This window comes from Dipteris shenzhenensis, chromosome 9 (genome assembly GCF_047967505.1).
Source record: "Dipteris shenzhenensis isolate YYH24624 ecotype China chromosome 9, Dip_SZ_1.0, whole genome shotgun sequence".
NCBI lineage: Eukaryota > Viridiplantae > Streptophyta > Polypodiopsida > Gleicheniales > Dipteridaceae > Dipteris > Dipteris shenzhenensis.
This window is the reverse complement of record NC_141604.1, coordinates 40,991,485-41,011,686: the sequence shown is the minus strand read 5'-3', so window position 1 is coordinate 41,011,686 and position 20,202 is coordinate 40,991,485. Positions and strand designations below refer to the sequence as shown.

Below are 20,202 nucleotides of genomic sequence, written 5' to 3'. Positions count from 1 at the left end.
CAGTTCAGCATTGTTTATGGGATTACAGATAGGCTAGGATCATTTGGAAGGGATTGCTATTGTCTAGAAGTCAGTTCGGCATTGTTTATTGGATTGCAAGATAGGCCAAGATTATTTGGAAGGGGATAGCTAGGTCTTCTACGAGAGACATGACTCTTCTTGGGCTTTATCAATTCGATGCCATTTAGTCGATCCATGCTCTCTGGATGATGTTCCTGCTTCACCCTTTAGAGCTGTGCATGCCTCTGTGGACTATTCTTGGGAGATACTGGCATGTATTACAGCGTGGCATATTTGGAAAGCCAAATGCACAAAGGCATTGGATGGATCCTAGGTCAACCCGTCTCACACATTGGCCAGTATACGGACAGACACCATACATACTCTGATGGCCATCTGGGCGAGCATGCAGGGGTCTTCTCGGGCAGCTTCTGCTAGGAGGGCTACATTCTTTAGAGAATGGAGGGGCTCCCCCTTCTTCTTTGAGATTGCTACAGGGGGATGGTATTCTCAGCCTGTACCTTGGTTGTTTTGTTCCTCCTGCTGAGGAGTGTTTTTTCTCATGCGTTTCATGATGTATTTCCTCTTTGAACTTGCTCTGCAGGTTTTGTTCATACTTAATAGAAGTTTCTCTTTGAAAATAAATAAATAAATGCGCTTCAAAAAACCCTTTGTGCTAGACACACATGTTGACAGATACGTAACAAATATAGAAAAATAGCAAACATATATTGTCATCCTATATGTTTTGCGAGTAGAAAACAATTATATTCCTCTCTAGAAGAATTTTAGATTTTAATGCCTTGTAAACTACAATCTAATCATACAGAAATAATACCATCAAGCATGTCACATTCAATGTCAACCACTAGATGTCTGTCACAATATTAGAAAATAATTGCCAAGAAGAATAACCTTACGTTGAAACAAAATATATATCACACTTGTAGACCACAATGTATCCTTAAAGAATATGCAACATGTTTGTAGACGAAAATGTAACCTTAAAGAAATATATTGGCATCCTCTGTAGTTACCGACTTGAAAAAAAGAATATTACTCTTCTTGTCAAAACTAAATCATAACACTAACCAGAAAGACTTGTAAAGTCAAAAATTATCCTCGAAGTAACCCTTATTTCAAGACTTACATTGAGATAGTTCATGTCTGCAGACTATAGTTTAGCCTTACAGGCAGAAAAGTGTCATATAGTCTCATACATTTTCCATCTTATCACTAGATGGAACTCACCATAGATGGTGTGCAGTCTGAAATACTTCAAAGAAGCCTTGTTCTGCGGAATAGCCATCAAAAAATTCATGCCTACAAACTGCAGTGCATAAGGTAGCATATCCTCCTATCTTGGCTAAATTCCAAGTTGGCAAAGCAACGCCACTCCTTGTAAAACCCAAAAGTCAGGAGTTGTGTGTGGATCGATCTTCAAGCTTACATTGTTAATAAAATTAGATGAGGCCCCAGTTGTCGTAAGAACTCCAGCCCTCACATGAGTTTTGTACAATGGACATTGATACTCGTCGACAGGTGGCTTATAGTTGACAATGGGAACAAAGTGAACAATTGGAAGATTCGAATGCATTTCACCTGTCATGTGTAACATGAATGTTGCTACGTGTCAGCCTAGAAAAAATTGTAGAATTACTTGCCTTTGATTTCTGTTAAGATAACTAAAAGTAAATTCGAAACTTTCAGGGATCAGAATCCTGTGTACCAGGGAAGGCCTCTGCTAAACATTGGCGATTGCGATCCCATCTTGCCCCATCAAGAAATAATCCACTCGCATATATTCCATCAGAAGGTGCACTTATTACATCTTCTTCACTTTCAAGATCAAGTACTTGGAATCCAAAATTCAGTGTATCAATTGGTATTTGGTATTTTCTAGCATGTAACTGCAGTGCCCCTGTCATGAATCCCTGTTTTCCAGTCCAACATGGCTCTAGTTTAGGCCATGATTGAATCCTCACATGCACCTCTTTGATAACTATCTCAGTTAGAACATGATATATTCCAAGAGAGGATATACATGCAATTGGCCTTGGTGTCTATGTAGGGAATTTGTGAGTACAATTTTGCCTGTTTTAAAGCCTTCCTAGGAATCTTTATTATTATAGTCAGCATATGACAGATATTGGAATACACTTAAAAATTATTTACTTACATCGCTCCATGTGAAAAGGCATGCTAATTCAGTATAGAAAAACAATTGCATAGAAACATACAAAATTTAATGCACATCAATCTCTTTGGAATGGTTTAATCACTGCTCAGAGGTTGCACATCAATGCTTTGATATCTCTAGAATACTAGATGTTCACAACAAGAACTAGCTCTAAAATGAGATAATAATAATAGATGGCATTAGATAGAGTGTGTTACCTGAGATCCTCTGCCTCCAACAGCTTTACCTCTCTTCTCTCAGACCATATGAGCCCGCCATCCTCCTGTTTCCCCCCCTTTCTGCTCTACAGTGCTTCCCCCTCCCTTGATCTTCTATCTGAATCTTTGCATCTTGTCATTTCCGCCATGTAACAGGACATTCTGGCCCCTTCCATTCTCTGTCATAGCTTGGCTCTCCATCCCACCCCGGCTATTATATTGCCTCTATTTTTCCCTCTTCATCCACTGCTTCTGCTTCTTGTTGGTTGTCATAGTCCAGCAGGGTGTTCCTTTCATCCTTCTCTTTCTTTTTCCTCTCGAGTTCCAAAATTTGGGTAGGCTTTTTGTACCCAGCCACCAGCAGACAGCCAGTCCTGGCTGTTTGTCTGCCTTCGCATCCACAGGGTTGGAGAAGTGGTGATGCTATTATGGGAGATCAGATTTCATGCATGATGGACAAACGGATGGGGCCACAGGGATTGGGCCTTCAGCACACCCATGGTGTGGAGGTGAATTTTCAGTTGGGCTTCACGCGAGAGGAGTGTTGGAACTGTGGGGAGACACGAAGTGGATAAAGAACACGAGAGTGTAGTCCACACACAAAGCTCCACTGAATAGTTCAACAATAGAAGTACAAGACTTGGGATATATATGAAACCCAAGTATAAAGTGAAAACCCTAGACTAGAATAACTTAGACCAAGTCTAGCCTACAATACCATACCATTGTATGTTCTATCAAATCCCCCCTCAATGGTATGGCTGAAGTACTCTAGGAACTCCTTAGAAGTACCTAGGGTACTTAAAGTACCATGGTTGCACAAATTCATCCAACAGGATATAGCAACCTATGGGAGTATTACAAGAAAAACAATGTCATTTTACAACCCCCCCTTGACATTGTTGTAATGTCTCTGATTCCCAAGCCTGTTCGATGATGTACAAACACTTCTGCTGATAGGATCTTAGTGAAGATATCTACTACATTGTCCTCAGATGGACAATAGATGAGGCTAATGATGCCATCTGCTATACAATCCCATATAAAGTGATAGTGATTTTCCACATGTTTCATGCGAGCATGAAAAATAGGATTGTTACCAATCTTTATGCAACTCTGACTGTCACACAAGATAGAGGTGGCCTGATCATCTTGTGAATGATGCAAGTCATATCCATATGCATTCTGTAGTAGCTGCATTTGCTGCCTTATACTCTGCTTCACTAGAAGAAAGAGAGACCCTGGCCTGCTTCTTACTTAACCAAGATATGCATGCGGAACCCAAAGAGAAATAGTAGCCAGAAATGGATTTTCTATCATCAATGTCCCCTAACCAATCAGAATTTGTGAAGCCACATAGGTCAAGATGACAAGCATTGGTATAATGCATCCCAAGAGTAATAGTGCCATGCACATATCTGAGAACACGCTTGGTGGCATTCCAATGAGTGATAGTGGGACAATGCATAAACTGACTAAATACTCCTACAGCATAAGCAATATCAGGCCTTGTGGAACACAAATAGATAAGACTCCCCACCAACTGTCTGTACAAAGTGCCATCAAACTTTTTAGCCTTATCATACTTAGACAGTTTGAGACCCTTCTCAAGAGGTGTAGATGCAGGCTTACTATTCTCCATGTGAAATATCTGTAATATACTCCTGGCATACTTAGTTTGGGACATGAAAATACCATCTTGAGTTTGCCAAAACTCAATGCCCAAACAATAGTGCAGTAAACCCAAGTATGTCATATCAAATGACTGAGACAAAGCTGATTTTACTGATGCAATATTTCCCTCATCACTGCCAGTAAGCATGATATCATCCACATAAAGAATAAGAATGATGATTTCCGATTTTTCTTGAAGCACATAGAGATTTGGCTCAGTATGAGTGCTAACAAAGCCCTGTGATAACAAGAACTGATGGATTTTATGGTACCAAGCCCGAGGTGCTTGTTTCAGCCCATATAAAGCTTTGCGAAGCTTGCATACCTTTTGTTCCTGTCCCTTAACCACAAAACCTTGGGGCTGCTGCACATAGACCTCATCCTTTAGGTCTCCATTCAAGAAGGCCGTCTTCACATCCATCTGATAAACAGGCCAACCGTAACTTGCAGCAAGAGAAATGACAGTCCGAATGGTTGTCATCTTGGCTATAGGAGCAAAAGTCTCCTCACAGTCAATTACTTCCTCTTGACTATACCGCTTGGCAACTAAACGGGCTTTATGTTTCTCAACTGTGCCATCAAAATGATATTTCAACTTATAAATCCACTTGGTGCCAACTACATTCTTCCCAACAGGGAGACCAACCAATTCCCAAGTGGCATTCTTTTCAATGGACTGAATTTCATATTTCATAGCATCTTCCCATAGTGGGTGTCCCTGAGCATCCTCAAAACATTGAGGTTCAATTTCAGCTTCCATAACTGTGCTCATCAAGGCATAATTGACCTGATTTTGTACTTGCCTTGTACTAGACCTTGTTCTCCCCAACACAGGCTGATTTTGTGCATCCTGAATGGTAGCCCGAGCCCATCTAGGAAGGGGCTGACTAGCTGCAGCAGGCTAAGACTGATCTGCAAATTTTACCCTCCTCCTTTCATAGACAATAGGCTGATTTTCATTGACTGATTTCTGAACTGAAATTTCAGAAGTGCTACCTTCATCAGTATGGGGAATTTCTCCAAATGTAGTGGAGGAAGAACTTGGTGTGTTAGACACATGTGATGGCATATCTTCTGACTCAAAATGAACAATATCCAAAGGTGTAGTGTCCTCAATGGGCATATGTAAATCATTAGGCATAAAGCAATCGTTTTCAATGAAAGCAACATCTTTGCTTATGATAATTTTCCGTGTTTCAGGATTGTAAAGCCTATAGCCCTTGCTTCTAGTACTATAACCCACAAATATGCATTTGATTCCCTTATCATCAAGCTTGAATCTATGTTGATCTGGTACTAATGCATATGCCACTGATCCAAAAATTCTGAAGTGGCTAACCTTTGGCTTATATCCATAGAATGCCACAAACGGAGTCCGATTCACCAATGCTTTAGTTGGACATCTATTTTGGATGTATGTGGCTGTAACTACAGCCTCACTCCAAAATACTTTAGGCATCTTTTTGTAGCTCAGCATGCATCTGGTCATCTCCATGAGGGTCCTATTCTTTCTTTCAGCAACATTATTTTGAGCTAGTGTGTAAGGGCATGTCTTCTGATGATGAATCCCATGATGAGCCAGATAATTCTTATAGGCATGAGACATGTACTCCCCTCCTCTATCTGTCCTGAGTGTTTTGATCTTGGCAGTAGTCTGGTTCTCAACAAGTGCTTTGAACTCCTAAAACCAATGAAACACCTCAGATTTCTCTTTCATGAGAAAGATCCATGTAAATCTAGAGTAATCATCAATAAAATACACATAATACTTGGCACCACGATGTGACCGCACATTCACCTCACATACATCACTATGCACAAGCTGCAGTATATGTGTGGCTCTGACTGATCCATCCTTTTTGAGAGGCAAATGGTGCAACTTTCCCATAATACACCCTTCACAAAAAGAACTAGATGGTTGCTGCAATTTTGGCATCCCTTCAACCATTTGATTATTCTGCAAGTATGCCAATGCTCTATGATGTGCATGACCAAATCTAGCATCGCATAAATCACATGAAGATGCATTCGACGCAGCCAAGGCATGCTGCACATGGGGCTTAGCATCCAACTTATAAAGACCCTTATCATAAGTCCCAGTGGCAACCACTGCATATCCCTTTCTAGGATCTTTAATTCGGCATTGATCATCCTGAAACTCCACAAGCATTTGCTGATCATGAGCTATGGATGGAACTGAAATAAGATTCTTCCGCAACTCTGGAACATACCAAACATCACGAATATACTTGACTTCACCATTATCAAGCTTAATGGGAATATGTCCCACTCCTGTGATGTCTTGAGAAGCATCATTGGCACAAGTAACCTACCGCTCATACACAGGTTTGATGCTCTCAAACCACTTCTTATGAGGAGTCATATGCTGTGAAGCACCGCTATCCAAATACCAATTCTCATTCACATTAAGTGAATAGGCATCATCATTATTGCTATGAGCAATAGCATGATCACAATCACAATCCCCCCTGGAAGACCTATCACATAAATATATCTATCGTCTTTCAAACCCTGACTGTTTTTGTTAATCATATATTAGTTTCAAAATGCCTAACCCCAATGTTATATAAGAGTGATTTGATGAAATTTGTGTTTTCCTTTCTACACACTATCAAAATCTTTGAGGCCAGTCATATGTGTAGCCTGACTCTTCTATGCCTTTAGCATCCTGTATTTTGAATTGAATCCCCATACTTCAAACAAAGCCTTACAAGCTTGTTGTGCATGCATGTGACCTTTGTGTGAACCTCATTATTGATGCATAGCATATATGTATACACAATAGCTAGTCCAATGTGCAAGATACAAATGTGAATTCTCTTTGATAAAGACTTGATAAAGTTGAAGGATGTTAGATTTTATTTTTATTTTTATTTTTTTGCAAAAAGAGACTTCTATTAAGTATTAAAGAAAAACCGTTAGAGCAAGCTCCATATGGGATACATCATGCAATGCACGAAAAGCTCAAGAGCCAAAAAGAAAGGATTGAGGCTGATAGTACCATCTCAATCCAGTAGAAACCTCCGAGAAAAAGGGAGAACCTCTCCAAACTCGAAGAAATATAGTCCTTCTAGAAGAGGCTGCCCATGAAGGCCCTGCATGCTAGCCCATATGGCTATCAAAGTGTGAACTGTGTCAGACCAAATACCCGTGAACACCTGTAATGGGTATATCTGGGTGCCATCCAAGGCCTCAGTACATCTGGCTCTCCAAATGTGCCAAGAGGAATTGCTAGCCAAAATCTCCCAAGAGGTGTCCACTAAAACATGAGAAGCTCTGAAGGGAGTAAGTGGTACATCCTGTAGAGAGCAGGGCTCTATCACCTGCCGGCGGACCGAGAGGGCCCAGGAAGAAGGCTCACCCTCATAAAACACATTGGGCCCGGTAAGAGATAACCATGCGACCGAGCCCCAAGTCATGAAGAAAGGGGAAGTGTGAAAAATGCTGAGTATCCGAGCAACCACTTTCCAAACAGTCCTCGCCTGACTGCAGTCCCAGAGGCAATGGCGCACTGACTCCTCTGCAGAATGGCATCAAGGACAAGTGGGATCAGCCCCAAATCGTGATCTCCACAGGTTCACTGCAATCCCTCCATGAAATAGAAAGCCAAAAGAAAAGAGTGATCTTTCTATTTCTGAGGGATTTCCAGAGCCTCCTCCAGAAATTTCTATGCAAGTCTGCAGTGATGAAGAAGCTTTCCCAATGGGGGGCTCTGAAGGAAATCCAACCCCTACTGCTCAGCTGAAACCTCCTGGCATTACCAACCGTGAAACGAAAGAAGGGAATCCCCCTCTCTCGGTGCCCATGATCTATCCATTCCCACTCTCCTGGGTCCCACTGCAAGCACTTGATAGGTGCACCCCCATATAACCACAACCTCCAGGATCCCAAGGCCAAGAGTAGAGGGTCGGGGTCTAAGTACCACTGCAAGCCCGCTCCAAGGTCCACAAAACCAACAATCTTGACAGGCTGAAAGGCAACCTCAAGAAGAATGCCATCCTTGGATGTAGAAAGTAAACCTCCATCCACAACATCAAAGACCAGTGCGTCTTCCGTGAGACCTCGGAGAGCGATCACCTGTAAAGGAATTGATGTCCTCGAAAAAGCCCCCATCCAAGTGGTGGAAGTAATAGGCAGCTCAACTGTCCATTCCACCGGGATGGCTGCATCTGTCTGCTGAATCCTGCGTGCTACCCCTCTGAGGTGACTCACGGACTGCAGTCTCTGATCCACAGAGGTAGCCTGATAAAAGATTTCCAAGTGCCTACTGTGTAGGCGGGGCCTCTCTCCCATTTAGACCACTGCATGTAATGGGAAGTGCCCAGTGGTCTGGCATGCTCGTCAAGAATACTATCATTCCAAATGATCGGCTGCCTATCAATCTCTTCGATGGTAGAAGGTGGAATCCTTCGAAGAGTGTTCCTGAAGCTCCCCCAAGCTTTCAGGGTGGCAGTCATGAGAGGAGAGGTAGGAGATCTGAGAGGGGATGATGTGAAAATCCATCGAGGGCTGTCCACCCAATCATCTCCCAAGGTTGGTGTGCAAGCCTAAATGCGTCCAAAAAAGAAATCCTTCCAAGGTTCCTGCCCAGGCATGAGTCCTCTCACCACCACCTTACAAAGCAATGCCCTACACTGCAAGTCCGGGTCAATGACATTAAGGCCCCCTTCACATGTAGGGAGAATAATAGTCTCCTAGGCCACCCTTGCTGCAACATCTGCTGTGCCATCAAGTCCACTCCATAAAAAATTCCTGACTGGTCTGATGAGCTGAGTGATGCAATCCCTAGACCGGCACCAGTTTGGAGTGTCCTCATCACTGATCCAAAAGCCAAAGGATTTATGCCAGTTAATGTGTGCCCCTGCAGCTGAGCAAAAAATATCCAAGGCTGTCCGGAAAGAATCAAGTGACTGCAAGGAGGCCTGAATAAAAATAGCAGTGTCATCAGCCAACTCACAGTCCAAAAGCTCCTGCTCCTATCTCAAGGGCAGTCTCAGCCCAAAAAGATCAGCCTGAGATCTAAGGAAGATACTCATAGCTTCTGCCACAAAAAGAAAGAGGAAGGGAGCTAAAGGGCATCCCTGACGAACTGCTGATCTGGAAATCTGAAACCTGTCTCCCCTTACCCCTCCAATCAAAACCTGGCTGTGGGCTGATCTGTAAAGGGAGGCCACCCCTCTGATCCAAGCATCTGAAAATCCAAATCGTAGAAGAGTGCCCTCAAGAAAACCCCAATCTACTCTGTCATAGGCTTTCTCGAAGTCCAAGAGTAAACCTGCTAGCCTCTGTCCACTCTGCATAGCCCACTCTGTGGCTTCCCAAACGGAAAAGATATTATCAAAAATGCTCCTGCCATGCACAAAGCCTGTCCAAGTATCATGGATGAGATCTGGAAGAAGGGGCTGTAGTCGGATGCTGATCGTTTTGGCAAGGATTTTGTAAAGAGTGCCCAAAAGAGTGATGGGTCTCCAATGGGATACAAAATTCATGTTGCCACCGTTCGGGATAAGGTGAATGAGTCCCTCGGTCAGTGAGTCAGGCATCTCGCCCGAGTCCCAAATGCCCTACAGGGCTGAAGTAATGTGATCACCTATCATATCCCAAAAGGCTATAAAAAAAGAGGGAGTAAGACCATCGGAACCACCAGGGCACTTGTCCTTATGAAGGGCAGAAAGAGCAGTCTTGAATTCTGTGTTGGTAAAGCGTGCATCAAGTGAGCATAACATCTCTGGGGTGACCAACACAGGTAAACTCTGCCAAACTTCATCTCTAGCCACCTCTCTGGCTCGTGAGTTCGGATCTACGGAAAGAAGAGAGGTATAAAAATATGTCGCTAAATGCATGACGGTCTTTGGATGGGACTGCAAAACGCCGTCAGAGTCAATAAGCTGCCTGACACTCTCTCTACTATGTCTGGGGCCAAGTGTAGAGAAAAGTGTTTATTGACTCTCCCTCCCATTTGTATCCAAAAGGACTCCCGTGCATGGAAGGCATACTCTGCTCTCTGATCAAGCAAGGTTCTGCAAGTGAGCCCTTGCCGCAGCAAGGCACTCCTGTATCCAAGCATCTGAAGGACATTGCTGCTCCTCCCTCTGAAGGGCTACCAACTGTCGGCGGATACCGATCTCTCACCTGAGTACCTCACCTCGCCGGGCACTAGCAACTGAGTGATAGAAGTCGCTGATACTGTCAAGTGCTGTGGCCACATGTGAAGGACCGGCCACCCCCCCTGCATATGAGAAACCCAGATCTCCAACACTGCCTCTGTGAGAGTCTCATCCGTGTATAAGGCGTCTGGGATCCTGATACTGTGAGACCGTCCTCTCAGATGAGGCTCTGAAATGGACAAAATTACCGGAAAATGGTCTGAAGTGGAAACACCGGGTGCAATGCAAACTGTCCCCCCTCTATCAAGAGCCCGGTCACCCACATATAATCTGTTAATCCGAGCATGGATAGGCATCTTCACCCTATGGTTCGACCATGAAAACAAAAGTGATTGAGACTGAACAATAAATGCATCATCTGACCAAACATCTCTGTCACTGAACCTGAACAAGAAGGCATCCCAGGCTGCTCTCTCAAGGGAGTGGATACCACCTTCTCTGCCCCCTTTCTTATCCGAAGGTGCCTCAACCATGTTGAAGTCACCTCCAATAATCCATGAATCCGCAATGTCAGCCCACGAGAGCAACTCTTTCCAAAACAAAACACGGTCCCCTCTGTTGTTCAGAGCATAAAGGTTGAGGAAACGAACCTTACGTTCGTCAATCAGAAGTAAAACCCACTGGGCCCTGGAGGGGGTTATGGTACCGTGTCCAATGACCAGAGGGAGAACAGAGTCTGAAACTGAAATGCATGTACCTCCTCTGGTTCCCAAGGCAGGAAGCCAAAAAGTCCGGCCTGAGAGCAGCTTACCTGACTTTGAGCAATCTCTGATATCCAGTTTGTGTTCCTGAAGAAAAAGAATGTCTAGGGAACCACTTGAAACACCTGGATGGAGCTGATTCCTGATCAGCTGAGAGGGGGGAGCCTATGTCTGAGGCCATGTCTGTGGAGCGGTATGTCCTGCTCCAGCTCTCTGTCGTAAGGTAGTACGAGCTGGTTGCTTTGTGGGCCTCTTTTTCTTCTTTGGGCAATCTCTGGCGAAGTGCCCCGAGGATCTGCAAATCCTGCACTGGTCCTACCGACCTGCAACCTCAAATCTCTGGCGGAAGAAAGACCCATCGGGTCGCTGTAGCATGATGTGGTCATCTGAAATATTGGGAACCTGGACAATGACCCTAACCCTGGGAACCCCGTCCATCCTGACCGCCTCAGCAGCCGAAGAGGGCTTGCCAGGGAGAGTGGGGATCTCTGCCACCACACCAAACCTCTCGCCAATAACTTAAAGAAGCCGGTGATAAACTGAGGGAAGACCAGGGAACCTAATGAAAACAGAAACTCCCTGCTTGTCCTCTTCAACTGGGTCAAATCCCAGTTGGAAAGGAAACAGAAAGATCTTCTTGTAGCCTAGAAGTAGAAACCCTGCCTGTAGCAGGTCTCTCGTGACATCCGGGGAATCTAGGCACACCTGAAAGAAACCCTGTCCCAACAAACGAACATCCTTGAGGTGGGGGGCGAGGTCCTGAGGAAGCCCCGACAGCATCCAATCTCTAGCTTGTAACCTGGAGGGGTGTGAGCCATGAATGCGTGCGAAGAGAGTCGTGGAACACTCATGTTAGAAATCCTTTTGCAACTGCTGTAGCTCGTCTTTTGAAAAAGTGACAGTTCTCGCGGCCGGTGTGAGCGGAGACGGATTGACTGAATGGGAATCCATTCGTCAATCGAGGTGTGTTGGCCGATTCAAACACAAAAAATAAAAACTCCGTTTGCTTTCCTAAATCCCAGGAGACCCCTATAGGAGAATAGGGGTAATCCAGAAGAAGGAGAGGGTAGTACATGCATTTGACCTTTGTGTGAAACTCATTACCAATGTATGGTATCTATGTATACACAATAGCTAGTCCAATATGCAATAGACATGCAAGATACAAATGTGAACTCTCTGTAACAAAGATGAAGTATATTATATTAATATCCTTATCATATTCATTGTGATTGGTAGAGGTAATAAAGCAAGGGCATGTTTTATAAACGTAGCAAGGTACCATGCCCTAACTAATCTCATACTTGCCTCTCTCACCATATTCTATGCTCAAGCTCACACTCTTCCATGTTCATAGCTCACGTTCAAGCTCAAGATCATGCTCTCTCTCTCTCTCTCTATCTCTCTCTCTCTCTCTCTCTCACCATATCCTACACTTAAGCTCATGCTCTAGTGCCTTCATATCTACACTACACTCCGATATAATCTTTCATTACTAATATTTTCCCTTGTTTAATGACATAAACATTAGACTTTGTAAAAAATATTTTAATAATTACATAAATATAATATGACTTGTTAAGGTCAAGGCATCCAGCATCATACTTACCATGTCTTTCATCTTGTACAAATTTCTCAATGCAATCAATATTTTCACTGCATTTAAAAAGACATTGTCACAAACCTCCATTTCAAACCGTTGAAGGACCAAGTGAATTTTGAAGAAAAGATCACCAAAAAAGGGTAGATTTACTAGGTGATTGTCCTCCATGATGATTTTAAAAATATTTGGATGATCCTCATCCTCTTCCTCTCTCCCTCTCCCTACCCACGGTGACTACTCTCTTCTCCACTCTTCTCTTTGAAGGAACATGGTGGAGAGAGGGTAGGCTAGGAAGAGAGGAAGTGATCCTCAAAAGGAGACATAATGAAATGGAAATGAAATGACTAGAGCAATGAAAAAAAATGAGAGTACTCACATGTAGACCAAAGAGCTTGTACCTTAATACTTGATTGATTTGACACTAGACAAGTACAGCTCTTATATAGAGCACACACACACATATGAACACCAATGCATATGGGATAACTACCAATGTGACACGTGGCATCCATAGGACACACCAGACTAGAACTCACACTAGAACACACTAGAACACACCAAATTGACTCAACTTGGCTTCATATTCTAACATCCCCCCATGAAGGCAAGGTGAAAGACTACTGGAATGGAACCAAGGACAGAACATGACAGTGTTGCCTCTGTGCTAACATGGAATTAGGTAGTACAGAATGTGTGCGTAGAGTAGTGGCAAAGCTCTGCTTGTACTTGGAGAAGCCTGTGAAGAGAGTGGGAGAGGAGTAAGGAGTCTGACTTGTAGCTTCCTCACATACACAATGGGGGAATACACACAAAGGTGGACGCTGAATACAGTTTCCCTCTTCTTAGTTGTGAAAGCAAAAAGAACTCTCTCTAAGTACAAAAGGAATAGATGAACCCTATATGTGGGTCTGAAACCAAACTTAGCTAACCTAGGTGGCATACTAACTAAGCCACTAACTAGAGTACATAAAGATAGCTGTCATCCAGCTATTATTCATGGGCGGTGTACCAACTGCGTCTGCAGCTAACAAGTCGGTGACATAAATTCACAACGGTTACCTTGGCATATCATGAGTGGAGCTCGATATCTCAACACTCCCCCTCGAGCTTAATCCCAATTCCTGCACACTAAGCATGTCTCTAAACTTGCACAGCTTCTCTGCACCCAATGCCTTCGTGAATATGTCAGCTACCTGATCCTCTGTGCTGACATAAACCAGATCAATAAAACCTACTAAACCTTCTCCCACACATAGTGATAATACACCTCAATGTGCTTTTTCTAGCATGATAGACTGGGTTATTTGCCAAGTGTATACTGCTCATGTTGTCATAATAAATGACAACTGGCCCATCTGTAGACTGATGCATATCATAAAGTAGCTTACGCAACCAAGCTACCTCACATGCAGCCATTGCTGCATCCCTGTACTCACATGCAGCCATTGCTGCAACTGTAGGCTGTTTCTTGCTGCTCCAAGTGACTGCAGCACTCCCAAAAGAGAATACATATCCACTGGTAGATAGTCTATCAGAAATACTACCAGCCCAATCAGCATCAGTGTATCCATGCAACTGTATCTGAACCCCAGTCTCATAAAATAGTCCATACTGCAATGTGGACTTCACATACCTCAGTATACGTCTAGCTGCATCCAAATGTGGTTTCCTTGGAGCCTGCATAAACTGACTTACCAGCCCAACAGCATAGCTCAAATCTGGCCTGGTAATAGTCATATAAATCAAACTTCCTACTATGTGTTTGTACATAGTAGGGTCTTCCAGAAGCTCATCTGCATCTGCACTCAACTTCACATTCTGCTCCAAAGGAATTGAAATAGACTTACAGCCTGTCATCCCATATTTGGATAGCATGTCCAATCCATACTGCCTCTGCAAGAGCCATATCCCACTTGTGGATCTAATCACCTCAATGCCCAAGAAATAATGCAGCTCTCCCAAATCCTTCATCTCAAACTTATGCTTCAATAGCATTTTCACATGAAGGATATCTTCATCACTATCACCTGTGATGATCAAATCATCAACATAAATAACAAGCAGCATAATGCCTTTCTCTGTTTTTCTCACATAAAGTGAGAAATCTGCCTTGGAAATCTGAAAGCCAATAGTGACAAGATACTGTCCTATCTTGTCAGACCATGCTCTGGGTACTTGCTTCAAGCCATACAAGGCTTTCTTCAACCTACAAACATTACTGGTTTATACCAGCTGCTCATCTCATAAAAAACATCTCTGCTCACTGTAAACTTACGAGTAGAAGGGTTATAGCATCTATACCCTTTCTACTGCAAAGAATAACCAATAAAGATGCACTTCTTAGCTTTTGGATCCAACTTGGATCTCAACTCATCTGGCACATGAACATAGGCAATGCAACCAAAAACTTTCAAATGAGAAATATTTGGTTTCCTACCAGTATACCTCTCCTCTAGCGTCATGCCATGTATTGCTGCAGTGGGAGTCTTGTTCGTAGACTACTGTAGCAACTGCTTCAGCCCAATAATAATCTGGTAGGTCTTTTTCGTTGAGCATGGCACGAGATACCTCTCCAATATGCCTGTTTTTCCTTTTTGCAAGTCCATTTTGCTGTGGGGTATGACTGCATGAATATTGTTGCTTTATGCCATGCTTTTGTAGAAACCTTGCAAACTCATTTGAGAGGTACTCTCCCCCTCCATCTGACCTTAGGCATTTTATTTGCAGGCCTGTTTCTTTCTCAATTATAGCTTTAAAAGCTTTGAAATGCCCAAACACTTCACTTTTCTTTTTCATAAAATACACCCAACCTTTTTTGCTGTAGTCATCAATAAAAGTGACAAAATAATGACAGCCTCCAATAGATGCAGCTTTAGTAGTCCACACATCAGAGTGGATTAATTCCAATGGCCTCTTACTCTCTTGAACATGTCTAGGAAATGGTTTCCTTGCCTGTTTTCCAAATTGACAGGCTTCACATACCTTATGCATTTCTGCAACCTTGAACTTAGGCAATCCTGCAACAATATTTTGGGCCTGCATTGATTAAGTCGCTGTACATTAACATGACCAATGCGTTTATGCCAGATATTAATATCTACAACTACACCGGTCCCATGTGCAAACATTGCTGCACTCAATTCAGGCATGTCCGCATCCAACATAAACATTTTGCCCTTCTTCTTCCCTTTTGCTATCAAGCGACCTTTATTTTTCATATCCTCAACAAAGCATCCATGAGGATTAAATCTGACCTGCAAGCCCTGCTCAACCATTTGACCAACAGAAACCAGGTTCTTGGTGATATTCGGGACATGAAATACATCAGACAGATATTTCTTTTTTCCATCCTGCATAGACAAAGGAATTTTACCAATCTGCACAATAGGATGTGTAGTATCATCACCAGTCTCCAGAAATCCTAGTCTTTCCATTTTCCTTACATCCTGCATCCACTCTGGATGACTTGTCATGTGGTTTGACACACCTGAGTCAACATACAACACATCATTGCTCTCTTTTGCACTTGTCACAGAATTGGTCATGTGCTGCATCATAAACAAATGCTCATTTATGTCATCACCCTGTCTACTAGAGGATGCATAATTGGCTTGCTGCAATTTTTCATTCATGATGTCATTCTGCTTTTTATAGCAGCCTTTAGCCATATGACCCATTTTACCACAGTAGTAGCATTCAACATTGCTGTTTGCATTTTGGCCTCTCTGCCATCCACCACGACCTCTTTGGCTCCCCCTACCTCTAAGGTTACCACGTCCTCCTCCATAGGACTGGTTTTCTTGAATTTGCTGCATATTCTAATTTCTGCCACGACCTCTAGATCGTCGGCCTGCTCTGCCTCTGCCTCTGCCTCTGCCTCTGCCTCTGCCTCTGCCTCTACCTCTTCCAGCATTTGAGTAGAAGACAGTTTCTTTTGAAGTTCCTCCTGAAGAGGATGCACCACCATTTGTCTGCTCTTCAGAAATTAGCAGAGCAATCAACTCCCCAAAAAGTTTCTCACGGATGGCAATGGATGTCCGGAACTGTGCGACCACACAGACGGCAATGGATGTCACAGAAACCAAATCATTATCTTCCACTGGCGACCCAATGGAAGCAAGTGCATCTGCAATCTTCTTCACCTTCATGTGGTAGTCATTGATGCTCATATTTTCTCTCTGCACATTATGCAACTCTTGCTTGAGCTGCATTTTCCTGGCTTGCATATTTGTGCTATATATTTTTGTCAAAGTATCCCACGCCTCCTTCGGTGTGCTTGCATCCTGAATATGCACAATCATAGAATCTGAAGTATTGATAGACAGTCAGTACATAACTTTCCTAGCTCTCTCATGCCAGCCTTTAAATGCCTGCAACTCATGTTGATTGGGAACATTAGGAATAACTGGTTCTTGTTCAGCTCCAGTAATGACCTCCCAATAGCCTTTTCCCTTAAGGAAATTCATCATTCTAAACTTTCATGCTGGGAAGTTGTTCTTGTCAAGCTTTTCAGTGACTATTTGTGAAAGAGCATCAGACACCATTACAGAACATTGCAAAAATAGTCTGTCACCGCAAAAAACACAACTTTTGTCTCACAAGGGTAAATCTGCAAAACTGACGAAAGTGGTATTTGACCACAAAGTCACTTCCTAGTGACGATTTTGCATCAACAGGCAATAAGAATAATTCTGTCACTCCCAATATCTCTGCGCACAGGCATACGATGCAATTTCTGCAGCAACTTTTCACCAACCTACGGAACAATGGTCGCACAGCAAAAACATGGTACTTTTCTGAGTGCCTGCAAAAAACTTCCGCTACCAAAATGGGCCAAGGGTTGAGCAGATTATATCAAATTTTTTATATCTCAACCTTTGTGGTCTAGGCCTGTGTGGTCTGTAATAGTATAGTTGCTAATCTTATTTTGTATTCTCTTAAACAAGCCTTGTGGTGCTGAGTAGATCATATTAGAATTTCAAGTATGTTTTGTTTTTGAGTGGCAAATTCGCATCATGTGTGGCTCTTATGGTAGGGTGTATTTCTACACCAAGATGGTATATATGTATACCACCTTTGTAAGAGAGTTGGTCAACCTATTAATGTTCAAGTAGTTGGTAATCTCATCAAGTATTTGTTTTCTAAAGTTTGCTTTAAAAATTGCATTAGGAGTGTATTCGGGGTCTTTTGGACTTTTCTTTAGTCCAGTTTGAAATTGGACTTTAGACAAGTCCAAAATTTTTTAATACAGTGTTATTGGATCCAGGCTTTTGTCGGTCCCCTTCTTTTCTACGTAAGATGAACTTTGTTGACCTCATCATCTATCACATCATTAGTGCCATGTGGCACACTGATCCTCTGCAGGCACACACAGTGCTACATAGTCACTGCATGTGACCACTCCTGCCACCTCAGCACAGGGCTCCACTGGCACACCTCTTGCTAGGCACAATGCCACATCATCACTGCATGTGACCCACAGTGACACATCATCATTGAGTCCCATTTGCACTCCTTTTGCCCCTCCACCTAGATCAAGTCGTATCTCTTGATCCAGGAAGAATTTGAGGGCGCTCCAAAAAAAAAAGTCGCTCGATTTTTTGTGCTCTACACGCTCGTCACATCACGCGCACATTTCGATGCAAGTTACACTCACATTTGAGCCTCGCCCGACAAAACCACTTCCTTCACGCACATTCGCCTCTACATCTACGCATCTGACCCAACACTTAAAACAAAAGAAAATGAATTATTTGCTGTTCTTTCATCGATCGACCATTGGTATAGATCTAGATCAGAGTAGACTAGATTGCCATAGAGGGGACACTTTGAATTCCCTCAAGTTGCCAATCTAAGCCATGCCACCTACTAGTAGTCAGTCCATATGCTCACATACGGTTTCACGTCATTACATTACCTGAAACCTTACGATCATCAGTTCAATGAGCAGACTTCAGAGAGTACAGAGGCATTGCAGATTGTTTCAGTGGGCAGATAGCACTTGATTTCACACACAGATGCCACCATTGTAAAGCCTATTCGGCTATCTCACGGCATTATGCACATCATTTCAGCCTTGTAAAGCCTCTTGGCTATTCCCCACATCATTTGCCACCAGCCTTGTAATACAGATCAGATTTTATATATTGCAGTTCTATCTTCACCGACGGTTCAGAGCTTTCACTTGGCACAGTCAGTGTATTTGCAGTTGATTCATACAGAGATTTTCACGACACTTTGAGTACATTTCTTGCACCATGTCTATGACTAGCAACCTCAATCCGGAGGCATCTACTAAGTTAGACAACTCTAATTACGGTACATGGAAATACCGAATGGAGACCATTCTTATACTGTAGGACAAATGGGAGTATGTCGATTGGTCTACACTTAGACCATTGGACGAAGCCACCAGTAGCTCTACTCCACCTGTTGTCACAGCACCAGCAACGGGATCTACAACTACACAAATAGTTTCCGCACCTGTAGCAAATCCTGCCATTGCCCAAGCTCCAGGCAGAATGGGATAAGAAAGACAAGTACGCCTATCATCTGATCAAGCAGAATGTGTAAGATGTCATGCTAGGACAGCTCAACACAGTCAAGACATCGAAAGAAGCATGGGATATGTTTGCAACTGATAGAACATACAATGGTATGGTATTATAGGCTAGACTTGGTCTAAGTTATTCTAGTCTAGGGTTTTCACTTTATACTTGGGTTTCATATATATCCCAAGTCTTGTACTTCTATTGTTGAACTATTCAGTGGAGCTTTGTGTGTGGACTACACTCTTGTGTTCTTTATCCACTTCGTGTCTCCCCATAGTTCCAACAATTGGTATCAGAGCTTGGCTCCCGCATTGCTTCCCATGCTTCTACCACTCCCGGGTTTCAGTTCTCTTGTGAAGAGTCACTTCTGTTGCAAAGAAATCAGTCCAGCCAGCCCGTTTTTGCCTGTAGCAGCTTTCTGGAGGTCTCTTGTAGCTGGGCGCCTTCAGCAGGGTCACTAATGGACCTTTCTGGAGGTCTCCTGTAGCTGGGCGCCTTCAGCAACGTCACTAATGGACCTAGGCAACTACAAACTTGCTGTTTTTGGGATCTTTCGCAGCCAGACATCCTCAAAATCAGCTCTATTTTCTGATTTACAGCACTTTTTTCCAGTCGCCTATCTTCAGGAGCTCCATCTGGGCTGGGCGACCTCATTCTGGGCACTTTTGCTGCTGATTTTGTCAGTTTCCAGCCCCTACATCAGCTCGAACTGCTTCTTGGAGCATCCTGTGCCTGGACAACTTCAGATCTAGCATTTCCTTGCTGTTTTTCATCAGTTTCGAGCCTATTTTCAGTTCGCAATTCTCCAGGAGGACCATCTGGGCTGGGTGACCTCATTCCTGGTAGTTTTGTTGCTGATTTTGGACTGTTTCGGCTCCCAGAATTTGGTCTACTTCTTTGTGGAGTCATCTTGAAGCTATTTTGGACTGGGAGATCACTTTTCTTGTGATATTTTACACGCAGCAGACAAAAATCAGAATTGGGGCCAAGTTATTGGATGCATATTGAGCCAAAGGTTGAGCCAAAGGTTGGCTAACAGTGTATGCTATCATTGGATGCCTTTTAAGTAAATATTTGCTTCAGATTTT

General features: G+C 43.2%; 1 protein-coding gene across 1 annotated transcript in view; it reads right to left on the bottom strand.

Annotated features, from left to right (window-relative positions):
* Positions 1–1,108: 1,108 nt before the first annotated feature.
* The window catches only part of LOC147898637 (uncharacterized), a 510,556-nt gene continuing 491,462 nt past the window's right edge, over positions 1,109–20,202 (bottom strand). The window contains exons 22-23 of the mRNA XM_087379736.1: positions 1,730–1,934; positions 1,109–1,602 (exon numbers count right to left, since the gene is read on the bottom strand). Coding sequence (XP_087235862.1) covers positions 1,367–1,602; positions 1,730–1,934 — 441 coding nt within the window. The 3' untranslated portion in view covers positions 1,109–1,366. The remainder of the gene's footprint in view (positions 1,603–1,729; positions 1,935–20,202) is intronic.